At 30.8% G+C, this 25,495-nt stretch overlaps 1 protein-coding gene across 2 annotated transcripts; it reads right to left on the bottom strand.

The window, feature by feature from the left end:
• Positions 1-201: 201 nt before the first annotated feature.
• On the bottom strand, positions 202-25,213 carry Pdi (protein disulfide isomerase). Of its 2 annotated transcripts, none has more exons than XM_035370620.2 (9): positions 24,959-25,213; positions 24,332-24,529; positions 22,887-23,158; positions 14,794-14,898; positions 10,313-10,639; positions 9,240-9,360; positions 7,690-7,868; positions 3,884-3,973; positions 202-457 (listed from the first exon to the last, which is right to left on the bottom strand). In XM_035370620.2, the coding sequence occupies exons 1-9, from the start codon at positions 25,098-25,100 to the stop codon at positions 401-403; spliced, it is 1,491 nt and encodes a 496-aa protein (XP_035226511.1). In that variant the 5' UTR covers positions 25,101-25,213; the 3' UTR covers positions 202-400. The 2 variants fall into 2 exon arrangements, with proteins under 2 accessions (XP_035226511.1, XP_035226510.1); XM_035370619.2 differs by lacking the exon at positions 3,884-3,973 and adding an exon at positions 3,734-3,823 and having other exon boundaries at positions 24,959-25,210.
• Between the last annotated feature and the right edge of the window lie 282 nt (positions 25,214-25,495).

Consider the following 25,495-nt stretch of genomic DNA (forward strand, 5'->3'; position numbering starts at 1 on the left):
ACTTATAGAAAAAAAAAAGGCAACAGCATGTTGTGAATGCACACAACTAACAATATATGTGTGCTAATAAATAAAAACATTTGGCTACTTTTCATGCTAGTTAAACTATTTTCTGACGCTATCACTAGTGGAAAAGTACTATCAATTGTTTTAAGATATTTTCAATGTAGGAGATTCTGCTTGGTCAAAAAATAGAACAAGTTACAAAACAATATTTTATTAGAACTGCTTCGGCACATTCACTGAACAAGAAAAAGGTCCTTAATTTGTTACAACCCCTGGAATCCAGCCATTGGCATGAATGAAATTAATGGTTACAAGAACTGATCGCACTCAACTTTGGTACACAATGTTGTATGAGAAAAATGGAGATGATGACTTAAGTCTTGTGATAATGCCTTTAAAGCTCATCACGCTTGGCCTGCTCGTCATCTTTTTCTTCCTCCTCATCTTCCTCCTGCGGGGGAAAAACAACTTTGTTAACCCACAACAGACTTAACTGCAATATGATGCTTACCAAAAATATGAGGCCATCGCAACTGAAAATAAAGATACTTGGCCTCTAGCAATCCAAAGGCAAGAACTTTAAGAGAAAGTATGAACATTTACAACTATTTTTAGCACATAAACTTTATAACCATTTTAAATCTTAAAACTTTCTACATATAACTTATATTAATAGTAATATCACTATTGAAAACTTTTTGTATTAAAAAATGTTTCAAAATATTCTTTATGGCATTAAATTTTATCAATAACCTTCAAACATTTTCATAAATTAGTATTAAAATATATGATTTAAATATCCAACAGAATTATAAGATCTTTTCTAAACTCTCTAGAAAATTTCCATTAAAATAGGAGCATTGAGCTGCAGATAAATCCTAATACTAACAATCCATCAATATTACAGATATTCCTGATAGTCCATTAATCATCAATAGCCTAGTATTAAGACATTCAGAATGGAATAAGCTTATCAGCATATACTGAGTCCCACAGATGTCAGGGGACAACCTGTAGAATACTATAATATCCACTAATCAACACTTATGTAGCTAATAATAATCTTACAATTGCAATGCAAATCAAAATGTGTTACACAATATGACATCATATGGCTTGTATAATTATTCCATCCAAAAGGTTAAATAAATATAAAAAAATAGGTTATAAAAGGTTAATGCAGAAACACATTAAACTTTTAATGCAACACTAAAAATTCAGGCAGGGTCTTTTTTCATAATTTTAACTCACCACTGTAATGGGCATATTTTGATGTCTTCGTATTAAAAAAATGTTTGAACGTATTTTTACTTGTGTGTATTTGAAATAATTTAGTTCCGTGTACCTGAGGCAATTCATTTGCATGCATCAAGAGGTTAACAGATTATATTGCCATATAGATCTTGGTATTTGTCAGTTATTCGATATATAGATAAGAATAAAATTTCTTTAAGATAAAAAAATTTGGATCTAAAATTCCATAAAGATTTAGCTATTTTTAGCAAATATTTTATATTTTGCAGAGATAAATGACAACAGAATTTGAAATCTTGCACGGATCTTTGGTTATGCAGCCTTGAATTTATCTTTTAGTCAACATTCTCATGATTAATACTGTTTACAATTTCTAATAAAGTTCAAAAATAAATTAGATCTTTGTGAAGACTTATAATTTAGTTTGAATGGAAGCAAATGAAGCTTTCTAACAGGTAAAAGCTTCATTAGGGCAAGATATTTAAATCAATTTTTCTGAAAATATGAAAACTCAAGGAAATTCCAAGACAGATTAAAATATTTCAGAACTACTAATTTCAAAATGAAAAGTAAATGCAGCATGAAATAACCTTTAAGTTAACATTTCTGTATTCCAGATCCATAAAACATATTAAAATGGCACAGCTCAAAGCAAAACAGAATTTTATCTCGCATTTTTCAGATGCTCATTCTCCAAAATTTAATTTTATGCTAATATTTCAGTAAAACTGTCAAACACTTCATACTACGCAATTTTAAGTATTTAAAAATACCACTGAATACGAAAACTTAGTTTCAACATCATATTCAATATGGTGAATTATGTGCAATGATTTTAAGCAACACCACTGAACTTAAAATTTGAATTTAATATTCCCCCAGATTTCAAAACATGGTATACTTGAAACTATTAATAAATATGCCCCGATATAAGGAACAATTTAAAAGCTAATAATGTTAATGTTACTATTAATAGAAACATCAAAATATCAATAAATGCAAATAATTCTTAAATAGTTCATTTGGTTACATTGATAATCAAATACGCCATTTCACAATGGAAATTAAAAGATCTCATGTCACACAAACTCATAACCAGGAAACAATTTTCATATCAAAATGATAAACAGCTCTTTCAGATATTAAGATAATGCCTTTTTTCTGAATTTGGTAATCTTATTGCAATGCTAAATAGTTGAAAAATGGACTTTTATTGATTGCTTTAGTTTAACACAGCAAATTCACAATTACACCACTTTATTACGAAAATTAAACAATTTTCTTTTATGAACACATGTCTCTGAAGAATTAATATTTAAATCACGAAATGAAATTTACTCTTAACCAGTTGCACTATAATGACATGCCACGCACGTCGAGATGCTTTTGTCTCAAACCGTGAGCGACGTGAACACCACGTCGATAGGCATTTATCGCAAAAATGAAAATAACATGGTGCACACATCGCCTAACAATGAGATTGTTTATTTCTCAAGTTACAGCTCTGGATTGCACTCGCACACGCAGAGCGGCATAAATGAGACACTTTAACCCTTGTTATATTGTAGCGCAAGTGGTTAAAATATCAAATTTTTTAGATCATCAATCATTTAGTGCTAATTTTGTTAAAAAGGATCAATGCTAATCCAAAGTGAAAATGTTAAAGAAACTTTTAAATCATGCATAAATAATAATACCCAACAGACACCAATAAAGAAAAGTGTAATGCTGAAGAACATGCAAATTACCTGAAGAAATAAAAGCTAAAAACACAAGCAATTAAATTTCACATTCAGTCACCCAAAGCAAGAAACATGCTAAAGAAATTTTATTACTTGTAGCTTATATTTGTTTATTTACTTTTAATAAAGATCATGTTCACTTCCATTTAAAATTTAGTTTAATGCAAAACATTTACATTTTAACCCTTTGACTACTAACGGGACTCAAAGTTTAAAAATTACTGCTGGGTTAAAAAGTACTTAGAATCTACTGAATGCTGGAGATAATCTTCCAATAGTTGAAAAATCAAGGCACTGCTCTGAGCTTGTACACAAATAAACACAGAAACGAACAAATATGAGTTGCCCAATGTGTGATGTTGGGTTATGGTAAAGAATGCTTTATCCTGTAGTATATGATGTAAAATCTATTTCATATAATAAAGTTTTCCAGAATAATGGGCATACTTATAGTAAGTCTATCACTACGCACGAGACTTATGAATCCCAACATTAATTAAGGCTGGGGAATAGGTGTCCCAGGCTTTGGCTTGAAAACTGTAAAAAAAATCTCAAATGCTAAATTTGCTTTATTTATGGCATATTTTGTTTACTTGGATAGAAAATGGAGTAATTTTTTTTAATTCATAGTCAAAGGGTTAAGAGTTAAATAATCTGATAATTTTAAAATTTTCAAAAAATAAACATTTCATAAGCTACAATCAAGAGAAAGTAGTTTGTTAGTAGCTAACCTCTTCTTTAACAGCTGCCCCATCAACGCCACCAGTATCAATAAACCTGCTAATTCCTTCAAGTGTGCGTTCTCCGTTGAAATCAACCACCTATTTAAAAAATAAAAAATGCTAAATCAGAACACAAATGTACATAACAAAGCAATTTACCTTATCTGGAGCTGCTTTTCCATATTCTCCACCAGTTTCTATAAACCTACTAATGCCTTGAAGAGTACGTTCGCCATTATATTCTACTACCTACAGAAAATCCATATTACATTTACAAAAGCATACATCATGACATGATTCTATTTCAGCCTAATAACTGGGTAACAAAAAAACATAATGCTACGTAAAAATCTGAAGACTTTAGCCCAGACTAATTAGTGTTTATTACATATAATTAAAAAATATTTAACATGTCACTATTTTATTTTCAAAACTTTTAATCACTAACATGCATTCTACATACACCAATATCACTGCAATTGTTCCGAAATTTTAATTCTTAAAATTTTTAATTTCAACTGTTGACACCTAAAATAGCAATCCTTTCAGGTCTGAATATTTACATACTATTTCATTATGCATTTAAAATAACTATTGGTTACTTATTCTACAAAAAGAGAATGCAAGTAATATTTATATTAACGCTTTTTGTTCTTTAGTTAGCTAACTTGCAATTTACACTGGCATTTTCATGAATAACAATTATTTCAAAAGAATAAACGTTTTAAATCTGATATTTAGACTTTCTAAGTTCTTTGGATTTTTTAAAAATTTATAGCTTTAATTATATTAAAACAGCAAATTTATTGTATGTTCTATTTCTATATACACATTATTTTGATGCAAATTTCAGTTTATGCAATTTTTTTAAATGAGTAATTGATTAATTCTTCAAATTAAGTCTCTAAGGAAGCAGATCTTATTCATAAATAATATAATATTACTAATATTTCAAATTTAATTCAAATGCTTTAGGATTAATAATTTTTAGTCAAGATTCTTAAGTTTACTTGATTATTAAATGCAAAATCACTTAATATATATACAAATATGTACATGGCTTTAAACAAATTTTCCTCAGCTAATTAAATCTGCTTTACAGTTAATCTGTATACCACACCCAAAAATGTTGAAAAAGAAAAACCAGAAGTATACTGGGTGGTTTTCAGAAGAACTATATGGTAACTAAAAGTCACTTTATAATACATGACTTAGATTACTGAACAATTTACAAAATGATTTTGATATATAAAATGGATAACATTTAAATAGTCCAAGTTTTATGTTCTTTTGTTAATTTCCTTTTCTAATTATATTACACTTTTATTCTAAGAAAATCTTTTGATTATCAAAGTAATTTTACATACTATAAAAGTGAAATTAAGTATACATATTACTGTATGGATAAACTTACTAACATATTATTTTATGTATAAACTTAGTATACCATTATCAACATAAAACACAATTAAATACAAATATTAACTGATTAAACATTAGTTTTAATCTTGATAAAAAGTTCTACAAATGTCTACAGTAGACAACAATTATGTCAAATTTATTAAGAAAAATTATGTTGAAAACCATTAAGGGGTGGAAGAAAATATCTTATCTATTGCTGGGAAGTATTTTCCTTGATAAAGGCTAAAAATAAAACCCTGGAGGTTCTACGAGCTACCAGGAGATGTGTTAAAAACAAGGAGAGTTTGTAGCTATTGCACACATATGTTTGGAAGCCTCAGTTGAAAGTACATAGAGACATCAAATGCTTTTCTTGATTTACACCTCCTGTGTAGCAACTATTTCTCATCCACTGATAACCATAATATTGAACACACTAAAGTACTCCTGTCTTTCTCTCTTTAAAGTGGAGCTGAGTGTGCAACTATGGACAGCATAACAATATTTCAAACATCACGTTGCGAGATAGTGGTGTCACCACTAGTGATATGCTATTCATTTGTGGACTGAGTCAAAGAACTTATTTTGAACAAGCAAATACTGAGTCATCAAAAAACAGCGACCATTAACAACTCTTGGTAAAGTGTGCCAAGAATGCTCACTTCCCATTTCAGAGGAAAAAAGAATATTTATCCTCCTATGTTAAAAGCGAATCTATTATTCCCATTTTATTTTCATTCATCTTTTTTTAACATTCCTTTATTCTAGAATTATTAATTCTATATAGAGAGGAGGTTTTAAGAAATCCCAAAATTACAGCTGAAGACAATCAGACTCTTCCGATATGACTGCTTGTTTGATTCTTCCAGATTTTGCTACATTCTCACCCACTGATCTTTAAGCATTGCTGATGCCTTGCCCATTCCCAATTTTATAGATATTATTGTTAGGGAGCCACAATTTGGAGAAAATGAGAAATAACAAATTCAGCTCAACGAATGGTCCACATATAATCCCATAAAAAACGGAATTTTGCCCACACATTTTAGCAAGAGATATTCTGAAATAATCACTTATTTACCTAAAAGAGAAATATGAAAAAGAAAATACAATATCCATCTTTTCCTTCTCGCAAAATGCTTTTAAGTTAAAACCATTTTCTTATTTAATAATCCATTTAGACATTACTACATAAGATTTTAATTATCCAGTAATAGAAGGTATTGGAAACTGTTTTTAAAAATGTTTTCTACCTTTTATACACTGACTACCAATAAGTATTTGGACACCTGTGATAGAAAAGAAAAACTAACTTTATTCAAAATCAATAGTTGGTAGAGCCTCCACGAGAGGTAATTACAGCATGGACCCTCCGGGGCATACTTTCCACAAGTCTTTGTATGACAGCTAGTTATATTTTCTTCCACTCGGCTTGGAGAAGACATAGAAGTTCCTTCACCAATTTTGCACGGATGGTGCACCCCTGAATTCGGCGATGCAACTCGTCCCAGAGGTTCTCGATAGGGTTCAGGTCTGGACTCTGGGCAGGCCAGTCCATTCGATGAACTGCACTGGCACCATACCAAGCCTTGGTTAATGTCGAAACATGACAACTGGCATTGTCGTCCTGAAAGTAACAGGGGTCCAACCCGTAAAACTGCCACAACGTAGGAAGCACATTGTCATCCAAAATAGTGCAGTAGGCATCGGAATTGAGCTTACCATGAATGGAGACTAAAAGTCCCAGCCCATACCAGGAGAAACACCCCCAGACCATAATTCCACCTTCGCTGAACTTGACTGTTGGCACAATGCATTCTGGCAGGAGACTTTCTGACTTTCTCCAAGTAGACACCATACCCAGATCCTGCCATCCGAACGGTAAAGGATGAACCTTGATTCGTCACTCCAAAGAACCGATTTCCACTGGTCTACGGTCCAATTTCGATGTGCTTTGCACCACATTAACCGAGCAGCGCGGTTGCACTTTGTGATCAAAGGCTTATGGGCAGCAGCACGACCATGAAATCCAAGCAGATGTGCTTCCTTATGGATGGTATTCATTGAAACAATACTCCCAGATGCCTGTTGAAGCTCCTCGTGCACGAGGGCCATAGGTTGAGTGCTGTTTTCCCGAATTTCTTTGGACAGCACTCGTCGGTCTCTATCTCCCAGTTTCGTTGGTTTGCCGACTTGGTGCACATTCCGGCAATCACTGCTCACTTTTCACTTCTTAATCACATAGGCCACTGTCGATTTTGGGTACTTCAGATCGCTAGATATGTCCCTTAAGGATCTGCACATTTGTGATACCCAATAATTATACCTTTCTCGAAATCAGAGAGCTCCAAACTGCAAGGCATCTTGCATGCGACTAAAGCCGATGCCGTTTCCTACACGATATATACCGACGGAGTCCGTGACGTACCTTAGGACCGCAGATATCGTCATTTGCATAGGTGTCCAAATACTTATTGGTAGTCAGTGTACTAAATATTTCAAATAAATTTTTAAACTTCAGATAAACTTCAAAACATTTACAATTTAAAAAAATAGGTACTTACTTCATTTGTATCTTTTTTGTACAACTTGATTGTAGGGAAACTGTTAATCTTGGTATGTTCTAATTCATTTGCAGTAGCATCCATCTTTGCAATTACGATATCAGCTTGGTCTTTGTACTTTTCACCCAGTTCATCATATATTGGAGCAAGCTGTTTACAATGACCACACCATGGAGCATCTGGTAAATTTTAAAAACCTTCTATTACTGGATAATTAAAAAGTACAAACTAAAAGAAAAGATTTCACAAAATTTACCTTTTGGCTTCAGAAAACACTTAAACAAAAGTCTTGAGCAATATAAGCAAATTCCAAAAGGAAATGCAGAAAATATACTTAAAAACTGAAGGCCTTGGAGCAAAAAGGACCCAGCTCCACTTGGGAGGTGGGCCCTTTTTGTGTTCATGGATCTTTTTTTTTGCTTTGTATTGGAGTAAAAAGCCATTGGAGCAGCCGTAAAAAAATTACTATTACTAGCACTTTTGACGAGGATGAATGTTTAAAATAAAAGTTAAAAAATAAATTTTTAAAATCCTTAAAATTTTCTGAAAATTTAAAACTGTGGAGCTGGGCTCTTCTTACTACAAGCCCTTCAATTACAGTATATATTATTCAGACTTTTAGGAATACACAATGATTTAATTTTATATAAATAAAGGCTGAATAATTGCATATAAAACAAAAATTAAGAGAACTTCAAAATTTCCAAAATCTGTTAAAAATTACTCTTAATGCTGTAGTTTTTTACTAAAACATCTTAAGATGAATCAAAATGCTAAAATCTGAGGGGGGCAGAGGAAAACACAACAAATCTATTTTAATTATTTAATCATGAAGGCTGTTGAAACTACCTTTTGCCTAGAAGTAAACATTAATTCCAACACAAGGAAATTTACAGTATCTTGGAAAAATAATTTATATTTCCAAAATTAAAATTGTTTTAAACTGGTTTTTACAAAGCTTTAAAAAATTTGCTTTCAGAAAAAGGATTTCACTAAGTACCAAGTTGAATCCTTTTAACAAAACACTGCTCATGATTCATCAGTTCAGATTATTATACAATTTTATTTATTGAAAATCTGAGGGGGCAGAGGAAAACACAACAAATCTATTTTAATTATTTAATCATGAAGGCTGTTGAAACTACCTTTTGCCTAGAAGTAAACATTAATTCCAACATAAGGAAATTTACAGTATCTTGGAAAAATAATTTATATTTCCAAAATTAAAATTGTTTTAAACTGGTTTTTACAAAGCTTTAAAAAACTTGCTTTCAGAAAAAGGATTTCACTAAGTACCAAGTTGAATCCTTTTAACAAAACACTGCTGATTCATCAGTTCAGATTATTATACAATTTTATTTATTGAAAAATGTATAAAGTATGAAAAAAGATTTATGCATTTGAAAGTCAGATGATTTCAGCAAAACCTAGATGAAAAGGTCACACAGAATGTGTCTATGGCATTAGTGATTTTTTAGATTATGAATGATAAGACCTTATTTGCCTCATGTAAACATTAGATTTACAAAATAATAAGAAATAGAACTTACAAAATTCAACTAGAACATTCTTTGTTTTATCAAATACTACTTCATCGAAATTTTTTCCAACTAGAATTTTCACTGGTTCTTTGTCCCATCCTTCAGGAACATCCTCAGAAAGCAAGTGTTGCTATATGCATAAAACAAACATTTAAAATTTCATTTTGATAAAAAAAAAACTTCTCTAAAATTAACGTGATTTTTTTTAGTAAAATGGTTATTAAACCATTTAGCTACTTCTCAATAAATATTCATTACAGTATGTTAACATTCAAACTGGAAGAATTCGGACATTTTTGAGTTCTTACTAAATTATATATATGGCACATATGATGAACCCCTTAAGTCAAATTGTCATAAAAATTTAAAAACCCTCTGCATAATTAATACAATTATGTAATGCTAAATATTAACTACAAAAGATAATACCAGCAAGAAATACTAGATTCCAAATAAGCTGAAACTAAAAGCACATAAAAAAGAAATCAACTGTGTTGTCCCCATATACTGAAAAGCTTTTTCCACCTTTAAATAGTTTTGGCTTTAAAATTTTTAAATCTGATTAAAGCATTATGTATCTATAAATTTCTCTCCCCCTTTCTGTTAACCCAATTAATATGGGCCTGCTTAATCCGAAAAACCTCAAAATTAAATTTATAGCAAAAGCTTGTGCTTAGCTGGTAACAAAAATATTAATATTTAAGGCACAGGTATAGTCTCAATAATTAAATACAGGTCATTTATTATACTTACATGAATCATTCATTTTGACCTATCTATGCCTTCCAAAAAAAATAGTTACAAATAACGTCAACATAGAATAAAACTAATCAATTATGATGAAATAACAGTTATATTCTGAAAAATATGCGAGGCTCTGGCTACCAAAAAATTAAAGTGCTGTTATTAAGCAAGTTTTATACGAAGTCAAACATTCAACAAAATACAAGATTTCAAACAAAATCTATTTCCTTACAACAGTCACTTTTAGAAATTTTTCCTTGCATTAAAAATTATATTTTACAATATACAAAAGTTAAATCTATAACATTATTAAAATTAAATACACAAATCATACAAACCTTTATCTTTCCTTCTAAAACACCAGTAACAAATCCTCTAATATCACTTTCTTCAATTCCTGTAGTAGTAGGTTTGAATTTAGTCATTTCATCTTCTAGTTTAATCAGCCTCATGGTAGGTGCCTCTTCTTTTTTAAGACCAAAGAATTCCATGATTCTCTCATGATCTTCATCATCAGTATTGATAGTAACAAAAAGAACTTTGCCTTTGAATTCTTTAGCGACTTTACGGAAGGTTTCAATTTTGCTTTCATAATCTGAGCTTCCTTTGCTGATGAACAGTAAGTTATGGGCTTTAATATCACCGCCAAAGATTTTCTGAGCTGTCTGTAAAGAGGAAGTATATTTAAGAAAAATATTGATAACTAATAAAAGCTGAGCATAATATCTTTCATAATTTATCCAGAATATTTCAGCAACTTTTTAGCCTACAAGCAGTTACTTGTTGGAGAGCTAAATATTAAGACTATTTCTTATTTTAGCGTTTTGGCAAGAAGTAGCATGATATGGTTTGTAGATTTTTTTTTTTATAACTGAAGAATTAATACCTAAAGGTTAAAAAATGGTTTTCATTAACATATTGCAAAACAGTTTGAAGCAAGTATTTTTCAGAAATAAATTTTATAATATTTATACTTAAATCTAAAAACATGCCACAACAGCACTATGCATCTGCATGGTCTCAAAATAACAAGCAGGAGTTTCACATTTTTTAAATATCAAAATAAAAGGCAAGATTCAAAATGTCTATTCTGCATTAAAAAAATTTACAGATGAGGAATAAAATTTTAATTGAAAAAAAAAGACCACAGGAAATATTCAACATGAAAGAACTAGCATGTCAATGGATTATGTAATGTTTTACAGTTACTTATCTTACAAATCATCATAACAATTCTAACATCCTTCAGATTTTTATGATATTTTAATAAATGTGTCAACTGACTAATTATTATAAAAATATTTCGCACTATTTACAAGACAGCTTTTTAATGCAATTTGAACTCTGATTGCTTAGATACATTTCAAATGATGCTTTCCATTGAAGCCCTTTTTTTATTATTTATATTTTTGTACCAAATGAAATTTTAATATCTCCTGTTAAAATGTAAAAACACCTTTTTCAGCAGCAAATGAAAACTCTGCTTTTGAATAGCAAACATCTTTTACATGTTGTGTCTTCAGTACTAATACTAGGCACAATAACAGATCAGACTAATATTCCTATATGCAAATACAGAAATTGTTATTTTCCATTCAATTACTTCTAAAATTTTTTGTTTTGATTATATTTTAATAACTTTTACATATACTACATAAAGTTTTGCCTAAAAATTACATCGCTCTGTACTCTGAACTCTTACATGCACTTAACCAGCACCATTTAATACGGCTATGAGCTTGTATGCACTCATTATCAAGAATGCATATGCGACTACATTTGGAAAACTTCCATTGGGGGCTGAAATGCAAACATATGCAATCCACATGTCTTTCTAGTTTTTGAAACTGTCATTTTGTCTACAATTTCAAAAGATTAACTGTTATTGATAAGTTTCAAGAATAGGATTCATATTTATAACCAAAGAATATTTTTAGGATTGCAATAACCCAGTTTTAATTTTTTTTAATTGAGGGCTCTAATCAAATTTTAGAACTTCAGCCCAACAGCACTTTGCCACAATAAGCAATATAAAGATACAACACATGACTAACACAGAAATCAGCCAATGAAAATGAGCTCCCAATTTTAAATTCTTATTCAAGATTTTGCATTTAATATTCATCTTCATTTAAATTTTTAAACTTTATTTAGCAGTGACATACAAAAAATTACCTTTAATAATATTGCCAAATAAAACCCTAAAACAGTAAAATAATTAGTTAAATTATAATCAGTTTTCAACCAGTTCATTAACAATACTTAGACTAGCATTTAACAAAGCTCCTAAATTTTGCCATGCTTTAAAATGTCTAGAAAAGCAGGAGCATAAGAGATGTGCCTAAGCCATAAATAAATATTAAGTTTTTATTTTACAAATAGCTATGACAAACACAATTTATCAGTAAGTTTTTAGCATGTTTTTTTTTTTTTCTTTTCATCATCAACAATACTTAAACAGTAAAATAAGACCCATCAGGTTTTTGGCAGACTTATTAAACTGAATGCTTAATTCTTTCACAGTGAAGTCACCTGAGCATTCAAACCACACCAGGTCTTCCAAAGCCAGAGTCTATTTTCTGCCTGGTGATAGCTGTGTTATCGCAATTTGAAAAACTGCACACAGTGGGTGAAACCACACAAAGATTCCCAAGAAAGAAGTAATCACTTATGTAGGTTATTGTTAAGGCTGCAGCATTCTACTTAGCATGGAATAAGAAAATCTGTTATAACAAAAAATCGTATATATGGGCATTTCAAATATTTGAGAAAAACAAATTTTGGCCTCACCGATGCAAAAACGTTAATGCAAGTTGATCAGTAATGAGCATGGCAGAAACCTTTCATTCTGATGTTTCAATTTAAGCACTTCAAGAACAGCTTTTAACAAATAAGAAACCATCATTATAAAAGTTAATACTAGCATTAATAAACTAAAATACCATGAAGGTAGGAGTTTGATTTGCTTAATGATAGTGACACAATTGGTGCTCCAATTATAAGAGTACTAGAAATTATTTTCCGCTTTTCCCAAACTAAAAAAGATTATAAAGATGTTGAAGCCTATATTATGCTCGGACACAATATAAAATTCCTGTCTGGGCAAACATTAGCCAACTTAGAGAAATTATAACATCTTTACTATAGGATATTATCATGCAATGTCCCTTACATAATACAGTTGAAAAGGTGGAAAATTTTTTAAAGTAAATTACAGACAATAACTAAACAATATCCACCAAAAATCCAAAAACAAGTTAGCTAAACTTTTACAGCAGAAACAATTGATATTCACAGATTGGCAACAAACTTAATACGGCACCTGTTGTTATCTCAGTTTTGGATATTCACTATGCTGAACACTCAAAAATTTAACAGAGTAACAAAAAATATATTTATTATATATTAAAAAAAATCCTACAAATTGAAGGGTAACAATAGAAAAAGAATACTTTGTTTTCATGACAAAAGACTTAAAATGTTTCAGTTCCTCAGTTATATAAGTTTCAACTGCTTTCAAGATATTTTTAGTGACAGCAAAACAAATATCTGTTTTTGATTAGCTTGATTAAATTCACCTGCTTTATAAAATTATGATAAACAGACATTAGAAACAGGACAATCAACAAAATCAAGGTAATGCATTTTCTAGTTATTTTCCTTTTAATTAAGAAAAGAAATTCCAATAATCTTACTTTCCTTTTCTATTAAATCTTTACTTACACATCCAAGTATTCATAAAGCTCAAACACCTTTACAATATAGCCAGGTATAAAGGTTCTGGCACTTTCATGAAAGACAGTTTTTAACATGGGAGAAGCAATCTTCACAAAGATATCAGCACCATTATGCCATGAAAGAAATCAAGGTAATGTATTTTCCAGTTATTTTCTTTTTAAAAAGTAAGAAATTGAATTTTCCAATACACAAATAGGATTTTTCTAATAAATCTTTACTATTAAAATAATTCATTTAATTTCACAAGCAAGTATTGAAAAGGCAAACAGCTTTACAATAAAGGCAAGTACACAAGACTTCCAAAAATTAAGGAACAGCATATTTTTCAAAGCTCACCATAATAAAAGTGTGTAACATCACACTTCATATACATGATAATGATGAAGTTTCAGAACATGTATGAAAAAACAATAGCTATCACTTCCATTTTATCGAAATGAATACTTGGAGTTGGAGAAAAAATTGCAAGTTTGGTTCACAAGTGTTTATCTTCAATTGTTATCGGCAATTTTGTTGGCAATACCATGAGAGTATCAATTTCCAGATAATCTGCTGCCATTTTAGAACTTTAATAAAATGAAAATCAATTTCATATTTCATGTGGATAGTGAAATTGATTTTAATGCAAAATCACTTTCACTATCCACAATAAAAACCAGAAGTATTTTAGGAAGTCCCAGTGTAGTTTGCCATGTCCCGTGTAGAAGTTAAACCAATGTGTACAAGATACACTAGTTCACTCCTGCCAAAGCTGTGACATGAGCCTAGTTAGTCTGACATTAACAGCCAAAATTGTTTTAACGAGCTGAAGTTAGGTTGATCACTTAAAAATTTAATAGGATAAAACTAAGCTATTTTATCAAACTTTATAAAATAAATGGAAAAATGCTACTTGAGTAGGAAATTTTTAATAAATTTATATAAAACAATTTGCTTTCTTATATTCAAATGAAGATTAACAGGTAATACTATTTAAATGCTTTCCTTACATATATATATATGTAATTCAACTTTCTTAGAGTTGTATTAAAATACCAAAAACTTCACGATAATATATAAAAGTTTAATAAATCATACATACTTCATGGCTAAATTCAACCACTAGAGGCAAGCTATTAGATTTCAAGAATTTTTTCAACTCCTCTTCTGATAATTCACCTTCATAGGCATTCCTTCCTTCATCAAACTAGAAAAATTCATGATAATAAGTATGATTTGATATCTATTTAAAATATAAATTCATTAAAATTAAGTTAAAAAAAATGATTCTTGGAACTCCTAACATTCTGAACAACATTCAGAAGAAAAATATCTGAAATGTATCAAGTATTTCAAAACAAACATAAATTCAATTTTCAGCATTTTTAATGAGCCATGATAAAAATGAGAGCTAAAATTAACAGAATCAAATTAGCTCTTTGGTGAATTATTTGACAACTATTTTAAATCATTTTTATTAACCAACACTTGTATGCTGTCGTAAAAATTAAAATTTCTCTAATTAAACTTTCATTTTAATATAATTAAAGTTAAATGCTCCAAATACATTATTCTTAAGAAATACTATATTTTTATTTAACACTATAAATACTATATTACAAACGTTAATATTTTTACTTAAATACTAATATTTTTAATCCTTTCAAGATGACACACCGTTGTTTAAGACATTTCATTAGGATAGATAGGAGTCTAAAGGAATCATCCTATAGATGGGGTTTTGCATCAGCAAGCCTAACTTTAGAAAAAATTTTAATTCAAAAGTATTAATTTTTTCCATAATTCTTATTTAGGCTATCATATACATTAAAATTAGCATTTCATAATCTTTTTCCTTTACTTTACATAAAAATTGCTTACTTTGAGAAATAATTTTTGGAAACTATATTCAAATTATTCCAAGGTTTTTAAATGACAAAATACTTTAATAAACTGCAAAATTAATTACGAAAATATAAGAAAGACTAGTAACTAAATCTTTCACTGAAAACAGAAGGGCTCAATGAGCTCAGTCTCTCACAAAATGTCCGTATCACAATCACTAGAAATATTCTCCAGCACTTCAGAAAATGAACAATCGGTCTCATCCATGTCAATAATTGGCTCAATTACAATGCGAGTATTTCTTTTCTCTGATAAATAATGCTTGCTTGCCATAATAAATAAGACAAGCCTTTCCAAAATAAAAGAAGCACACGAAAGATAAGCAAGGCAAAGTACAATAGAATTCCACTATCGCATGGCGAGTAAAAGAGCCGAGAACTGTTTGTTTACATTACACTTTCCCTTCTCCCCTGCAACAGCCAACACCAAAGTTATGCAGAATGTAATCAAACTGAAAGTTGCAATCCTAAAACTATGTTCGGTACTTTTCCATTTTGCCGAGGCAGGCAATAAAGTCGCCAAGAATGGTACAGCCGATGCCAAACGGAATATCCTCGCTGGTAACATTTTACACTTCATTTTCAAAATAAGTCGCCACCATTTCTTATCAGGTTGTTTCTTTCAATACTGGCAAACAATTACATAGAATTTTTACCAGATAGTTCAGTTTTATGCTCTAAGGCCATTCATGGTAATTAAGTCAATTAAGATGCAATTACAGCACTCACCCAAAAATATAGAAAAGGTAAAGTCAAGGGTTAAATTCATCAGTTCTAATGAGAATGCACTGGCGAAGTAAAGCACTGCGGTTTTACATAATTTCTGAGTAAGCTATCCGTACGAATTGGAATAATTCTTGCATTTAAACTTGGATTCCATATTAAGATTTAATTTGAAATTAATGTAGATAATTACTGAGAGAATTAGATTTTCATAGCTTAGTTTACGTGAGGCGAGATCACTTGGGGTCATGTGATATGAACTGGTGAATCAGGATATTGTACCATAAAAGCATAGTAAATTCTTAAATTAACATCTACAAATTTATTGTCTTCATTTATAGTCTTTTTACAAAATTTTAAATGATATTAAAATGTTCGTGCCTTCAAAATAAAAAAATTCTTAGAACTAACATTTGTTAACATTTTTTATATGCATACTGTGTGTTGCCACCAATAAAGTCTGCTTGGCGAGATTTGTGCCGGCGAAACGGAAAAGTACAATATGTTCAATTCAAAAGTAATGGACACAGGGCGGCATCTAGTGATCTTTAAAAAATGGTTCAGCTTAAAATTCGCATACGCAATCACCTGTCCCAGAGCTCAGTCTCCAGTGACGCATGGATGGGACACATCACTCATCTTTTGAGCTCAGTCTCCAGCGATGCATGAATGGGATGCCCAACTGTGACAGATGTTAATAGAGAATGTATATATGGGACGTCCATCCGGAAAGGATTAACATGCATTATCATAATGATCGATATGAATAACAGATTTATCCTATTCACTTTATTATAACCTCTTACAGATTTTTAAAGAAACTTGTATGTTAAAAATTATTATTCATTAATTCCATTCCATCACAAAAACTTGAAACATGTGTATCAATTTAAACTAATCTTAATATTTCTTACAGTTAATTTCATAGTACATAAGGTAAAAAACTGAAAATAAAAATATATGCATTTTTTCTAAGAAAACTAAAATTACACTTGTGCACAAAAGAGAATTTGCAAATTATGTCTATTTTTATGAAAAGTATTGAACTGATGTACTAATTATGCAAATATTCAGAGCAATCCATAAGCATGCAAGCAGATGTAAGCATACTTGTGCACTGCTGCAATTCTCAGTAGTGCTAACAGATAGTGACATGAGCAAGCAACTACATACCAAGCACGCACACCACCACGTGATCGCTACAATGGATATTGTGGTCACAATGCAAATCAGTTGCCATAACATGAATGCTAATCCGTTTCTATAAATATTTACAATGCAAAACCAGACATTCTTCATATGGTAAGCACGAAAAGAGATAGCACAGGTGCCTCATTGACAGACATAGCAGGAGAGAAGGTGAGGGTTGAAGTGAGACAGCAGTGTCACTTCTACTGAACTAAAATACGTTCACTACACCTGTAATGATTTGTGCAGGCATTATGCTGAAGAGCTTTACACCCCCACATGTGTTTGGCAAAGGTCCCCGACTGCTATGAGGTACAGAGAGGAGATCTTAGAGCCGTACATTCAATTTTCTAAGAATGCATTTTATCCTGTTAATGGATGACAATGCTGTTAATGGATGACATACAGGGATCAGCTGATCAATAACCTGGAAAGCGAGGATATTCGCCGCATGAATTGGCCAGCCATATGTCCTGATTTTAACCTTATAAAGCGAGTCCAGGATACTCATAGGAGGACAATTTCATCTCGCAATCCCCTTCCAAGAACTATCCTGGAGTTAAAAACTGCTTTGCTGCATAAAGTGGGATAGTCCCTGTGGGATAGACTGCCACAAGGACTCCTAAACTGCCTCCTGTCCAGTATGCCATCACAGTGCATGGCCTGTTTGGCTGCAAGAGAGCCATACCCCGAATTATTCATTTTCAGTTCGATATCCCAATGTGCATTTTAAACATCCCTGCACTATCAGCTTTATGGATAATCTTGTATACATAAAATAACTTTTGAATGGTACATCTCTTTCTCTTTTGTAAATATATATTCATACCAAATTTAATTAAAATATGTTTAGTTTTTAGAAATTCAACATAATGTGCACACTCTTAATTTTGCACACGAGTGTAGTAATTTTTAAAGTTCCAACTACAGAAAAATAGACATCCTTCAAATTAACATTTAATAAAATAGGTTTTTATGGGAAATAAAGGTTATATCCAGAAGATTCTTCATAACAAAAGTAAACTTTACAAACTAGACAATTTAGAAATTTGTTAAACAAAAAGTTAAAAAAAAAAAAATGGGTTGAGATATATAAAGACACCTTTTCAAATTGAAAACACAAAATCGGAAGTAAAATAACACCTACTGAAATTTTTATATATTTTAAATATACATTAGTATTTCTTGAGGTACTTATATGTATTATCCCAATTGACAATGAAGCTGCCTGCAAGGGAAGCAGCAGTTTAATGCCAATTATTGATAAACATAACATAACCACTTGTCACATCTGCACTTCTGTTTGATGTAAAGGATTTAAATTAACTGGTATTGGCCATCCTTTTTTTTTTTTTTTTTTTTTTGATTAAAAAAAAATTAAGTTTCGAGACCTGCCTTAAATACAATAGCAAGCAGCGAAACATTTTCAAAGCTATGAAATCTTGCTATCAAAAAGATGTGTATTAATGGATATGATATGGTCAGCTGAATATGGCCAACAAAACAACAACAAATTCAAACTATTACCAATATTCGTTGTGTTCGGAAAAACTGACAGGCTTAACAGAATAGTGGAAACTGGCGAAAGCCTTTTCATGCAGCTAAAAAATCAAGCAGGTTGATTGATCATTTATTAAATAAAAGACATTTATTCTTTCAGAATTCTACAGAAATGACTAATGCAACTTTGGGGGGGATCCAAATCAACTTTTATGGTTCAATAGTAGTTAACTATTTCAGACGACGGCTCAATTACATAAGTACTTTCTTCTGCTTATAAGGTGTAACTTACTGCCAAACATAAATGTCAAAATTACAACACAACCTAACTAAATGGCGACAAAGCTTCATAAAAAGAACACCAGTTTTATATACAATGAATATAATATGCAGAATTTTTCATGTATTTTTAATGTAAAGAATTTTTAATGTATAAAGCTTATGGCTGTACACGATACCAAATCTGAGCTAATCTAGGATTATTTTTAAGCGAGAGCAGATCACTATCATCAGAAGAATGAAACTTGTTCTTCTGTACACAGTGACCCGTTTTTGCATAAAAAATATTAGAATTGCACAAATTCAGCATTGCACAGATTAAACATATATATTACATTGCAGGGCTGCCCATGATGCAACGTAAATAAGCTACCACATTTGACAACTGGCATCACGTTAACAGAAAATTATCCATATATAATATAGTTTAATACATTTATCAATGCATCGATATAGACAAACAGGGTAATTTTTTTTACTGACATTATTCAGAGCTGTCTATAGTTTGATCAATCACCTAAAACATCCCCAAATTTAATAGGGGGACTAAGGATGGCATGGAAAAAAGTTTCAAGAGTCACTGGCAAGGAAAAACATACAGTTGAGAATTAGATAAATAAATAACAAAGAAATTTCAGTCTAACACTGACTGCTTCAGCCAACTGTGACACCATTCAAAATGCTCAGCACAGCACATCCTTTAAGTCATCAAGGTCAGGACTCCACTGAGATAAAACTTGGACCTTAACCTTATGATCACCACCAATGAGCTCAGCTTGCATTCCAGTTATGCACTGCAATGGGTGCAAATGAACACGGATTGCATAGGAAGTTTATGACTAACACATGTCATATGTATTTCAGAAGAAAGAATTCCCTAATCTTGCAATCAATGAAGAGTTAAATAATCCCAAAGGGGAAAAGTGACACGAGGTTACATCCAGGAAGCAAGAGAGCCATGCAAGTAGGAAAAAAAGACTTAATGACCCTTCAGACTGTAATGACAAACAGCCACTACAGGCCAGTTACACCTCTACGAGCGAGCTTTGACAATGTAAATGCTCACTTGTCCAAATACAAATGCAGGGGTGATGAGTCAGCAATTCCATTTCTACTTTAAACCAGTTAAAATCTGACCAGACAGTAACTCTGAACAGTGTTTGCAGAGACGCCGTGCCCAATTTTTCCATTATGTTGAAAATGCCAATATGGAGCGATAATTTAACTATGGCATTTTTCAATGCATATGCATCTTGTGAAGTATTATGGGATACTTCACTACATGAATATTACACCTAACTAATACCTAATTACGATTTACTGATACCTAAATATAACCTGGATATAACTACTGATCAGAATGAATTTAGGCTTTTGGTATTGTAGAAAAAACATTGAAAATTAAATTAGGGTATCGGATTCAAAATATTTATTTTAAGCATACTTATTTCTGAATTTTCTTTAATCAAAAAACAATTAAATTATATGTTACTCAAATAGGTAATAAAATAAAATTTTCAATTACAAAAAATAAATGATAGGGCAAACATTTGATTTTGCTGATATAAATTTCGAAAAAAGTTTTTACTCATGGCCAATTAATTACACCTAATAAAATATAAAAAGTTTTCAAATTTTGTTCATAGACTTTACTTTTTATTTGAACAACAAATTAGATTTTATTTACAAATTATCAATCGGGAGTATTGAAATAAAAATCGCCGACAGAAGGCGTATGAGGATATTATTAATATGTTAAAATTTGAGGGTGTTTGAGTTGGAGAGTTTAAGCAAAAGATTAATCATTTTTGCTCACCGCATATACAGAAAATGGCCTCGAACACTTCTGGAATAAATATGCTGATTGTCCATTTTGGCACTAGAAATAAATATTGCAGAGAATTGTAGGAGTCACCCACCCCCAGAAACCGAAGCACTATCTGCATTTTAATTTTCCTGGAAGAGCATCTCGAAAAAATATTTCTTTTTCCCCCTCCCTCTACAAATAAGTAGAGTAACAATTTCCAATAAAGTTTCAAACTATCATTTCAAACTCATTCTGAAGTTTTTGTAACTTTGAATATCCTCGCCCAGAAGTTAATTTAATGCTCTAAATTCATCATGAAGAGCTTTCCAGTTATGTAAAGATTTCCTTTTCTCCTTCCCCCCAAACAGAAATTAATTTGCTAGAAACTGCTTCGCAAACTTCAAGCTCTACAAACTGCCACATTGGCATCCATTTTACAAACAAACAGAGGCAAGTTGTCAGTCCAGCTTTGATTGGTGTAAACAGTCTATTAGATTACAGGTCCGTTCACTTGGTTTGAAACGCGGTTACAAGAGGCACGCCAAATCTGAAAGTTTTCAGATTTTATATTATGCCCAAATGGACTGTTTTTTAAATTTACAGACACACACATGTTTCAACAACATCTGGACTAATGCCATATTGTGCTAAAATATGTAAAAACAGCATATCTTTAGAATTTCTGATAGACAGTCTCGTGCACTGGAGATGAAAATGTTTTATTCCCTATAGTGCTGCTAACTGCTCGCTTTGAAAATATTGAATTTTTTAATAAAAAGTTTGTTAAAGTTTTGTAAAATATGAAATAGATAATAAAACAAATTGGGGTTTCCAAGTGCCCATATTCGAGTGGAGGACTATGTTACTCAAAATGCCTCTATATACCATTCTTTCTTTGCAATGCAAGAAACCTACATACATTCATATAGATTCTTTAAATATAATATTTGGTGGCAATAATTTCAAAAGTGATTCAGGGTTTTAAGACTAATAGCCCTTCTGCAACAGCTAATTATATTAAAAAATGCTTATGAAATTTTAATTTAGCTTTTCACATTTTATTAAATTTTAATTTAAATTGTTTAATTACTTAAATCTGCAATTTTTTAATTTTAATAATTATTTAATTTTTTAATGATTTTATTAGTCATTTTATTTATTTATTCTTGCATCTTTTTCCAGACTGTCTTGTATAGGATTGGCACTTCTAATTTTAGAAATTAAGCCCTGCAGTATCTATATAATGTAAGCACAGGTACAATTTCTATTGCTTAATAAAAAGTAACACTAAAGACATTTCAGTCCATTAAAATCTCACTGGAAACATTTTCAAATAAATTATTTTTTACAATCCCACTGTGCAAATTTTATATGCAGCCTCCAAAATTAAGAAAATTAATTTTAAAATTGCATGTTAATGAACTCAGTAACATTAAGATTCTTAACATGCCTAGAAATTTGCACTCATTTTTGAAAAGCCAACTATAGACAAAAAAAATCAGTATTACATATATCAGAAATACTCTTCATACTTGAAATGAATGTTTTTAAGTATTCAATACTATTTATTAAATTTTCTTGCTTAAATACTTCAATAAAACTTAACATTACTAGCGCAATACATCATACCCTGAAATCTAGATGTTTATTTAACATAATGCTTAAATATCTTCAGTATTAATTCTAACATTCTAACTGGATCACTAGTATATGTCACTTTTATAAGAAGAAATGAGCTCATTCTTAAGTATGCATTATTAGTCCACAACAAATTATTATGGAAATCATACAAACCTTTTTAAACAAAACAACGCCATCTTGTGTAGCCTTTAATTCACTGTACACCTCATCAGTAGAAGTAATGCCAAATACAAAGTCATCCATTTCTGCAGCAACATTCTTGTAAATCTTTGCCTGATCTGAATTTTGGTCTTTAAAGAAGCCTACAACTACTACCTCACCACCATCGATAAATGATTTTGTTGCCTCTACCGTAGTTAAATCAGTTGCTGGAGGTCCAGTCTTCTTTTTCAGCCAGCGTATAATGTCATCAGCAGTTCGTCCACCTAATAATTACACAACCGTTACAAACACGCTGTAGTTCATGTCATCTCAATTATTTTATTGTTACAGTAAGAAAAGAGTCTCAATGGACTAAACATCTTTCATCACACTTTGCAATTCATACACATTTGTACTTGTAATGCTACTTAAAAAAAAAAAAAAAAAAAAAAAAAAAAAGATAAAAAGTCACTGAAGTATTATGAAATAAAATGCTTGTCTGGTTCAAATTTACTAAATATTTATACTGCCTTGTAGCTTATTTACTACCTATGAGATATGTATTAGATTAAGACTTGCTGCTTGCAATGAATTCTAAGTTACTATAAGACTACACTCCTCAAAAATTTCAAACCAGGTATTTAACAAAGTAATAATAAACCAACTCCCTAAAAGAGTTACTAAATCAAAATAGCTCTCTAGACTCATTCTACAAATGTAACTTCAAATAAGTATGATGACAGACATAAAAAATAATGTTAAATGAATTTCAGGATTACACCATAACACAAAAATATATTTAAAAAAACTAAATAAATATTATGAATCAATTTAATATTTAAAAACAACAAGTTGACAAATTTTCTTAGTGTAGAAGTTATTCAACGATTGAATAAACCATTTAAACAATAACCATAACACTGACTGCACATGTCAAATATTTCAAGTAGCAGATTACTATATTGAAAATTTCAGATCACGCAATAATAACATGCATGATCTGAGCTATCTGAAAGTAGATATGCTAATATATTTTGCAGCATTAATACTGAAGTACAGTACCTATATATCAATATTCAATTTTTTAGGACGAAATTATGTAACCATAGATTATGAAAGAATCTTAACTTCTAAGAATTCACAACAAGAGCTTTAAATGAAATGTTAATTTCAACAGTAAATATTTTACACAATGGAACACAGAAAGTCAACTTCATCCACAGGTGACCTAAGCTGCAATCTAGGATGCAGTAATTTTAAAGGACACTAGTCAATTTGTAATCACAAGTGAAAACAAAATGAAGATTTAACTTTGCTTTAAATTATTAATATTGAATATATATAGGGCGCCAAATAACCTGATCGCCTTGTGTGGTGAAAATGCTGGGGCCAGTACTGGGTATACATGTACAGAAACTTAAATCTTTTCAAAAATTATTTAGAGTTTTAATACATACCAGAGTATTCTATCACTTTACCCTCTCGGAAAAACTTAATAGTAGGATACCCACGGACACCATGCTGTTCAGCTAAATCAGTTTCCGCCGTAGCATCAACTTTAGCCAACAGTAAGTCGGACTTTTCCTCTTCCAAGATCTGAGCGGCTTTAGCATATTCAGGTTCTAAGGCCTTACAATGACCACACCAAGGAGCATCTGTACATAAATTTGATAGTTAACATACACAAACACAATATTCTGCTAGGTAACATTTATTTTATCATTAGATACACTACTTATAACAACATAAAGATAGCATATGGGATTTTAATATTCACAAATATTTATGCAAAGGCTGATTTTTTTACGTACGATTACAACAAGGAAGTTCAATTAATAATTATCATATATTTTCTTTCCTGCTTTACAAAAATGAATAATTTTCCTCTAAAGCAATCAGACAACAAATAATAAAATCACATACTGTAGATTAAAAGTATAAGAAATACAATCAGTGAAAAATATATATCATAAGGCAAAAAATTAGTAGCGATTCTCAACATTACAAATGTAACATTGCAACATTAATAAAATCAATTTTTGAGCTTAAAAATACGATTTGGTAAATAGTAAAGGCGTACTTACAAAATTCGACGAGTACATTTTTATCTTTGATTGCCCCTTCAAAATTGTCTTTGGTCAAAACTAAAACTGACTTTTCTTTTTTAATTTCATCAGCTACACATAAATATATGCATAAACTAAGAATAAGAAGCTTTATATACATTTTATAAATTTAAGTTCAAGCCGGTAAATGAAAAGCCTATCACCTGACACTAAACATGCACCAACGCCGCTGGTTAGAGGAAAAGTCAAACGTGGCAAGCAGAACCAAACCGAGACGCAGGCGTTTTTAACGTATGTGTCCCTCGTGTGTTCTGTTGATTGGTCGAGAAGTCTATCACATCTTGACGGGCGAAGGTCTTTTCCACAGAAAGGGAAGAAATGACCTGCCGCTTGCTAAAACTCATTACTGACAACGAGTAGCAGAGAAATTTACAGATAACAAATTTTAAAATTAACTGCTTTCAAACAATATTCATCCGAAATTATGCATTAGTGTCCTGACACTAAGAAGAAATTCCTCATTACAGAAAAAATTCATTATGCAATAAAACCTAA

This window comes from Stegodyphus dumicola, chromosome 3 (genome assembly GCF_044657685.1).
Source record: "Stegodyphus dumicola isolate Sdum_Otavi_A_Nest chromosome 3, ASM4465768v1".
Classification (NCBI taxonomy): Eukaryota; Metazoa; Arthropoda; class Arachnida; order Araneae; family Eresidae; genus Stegodyphus; species Stegodyphus dumicola.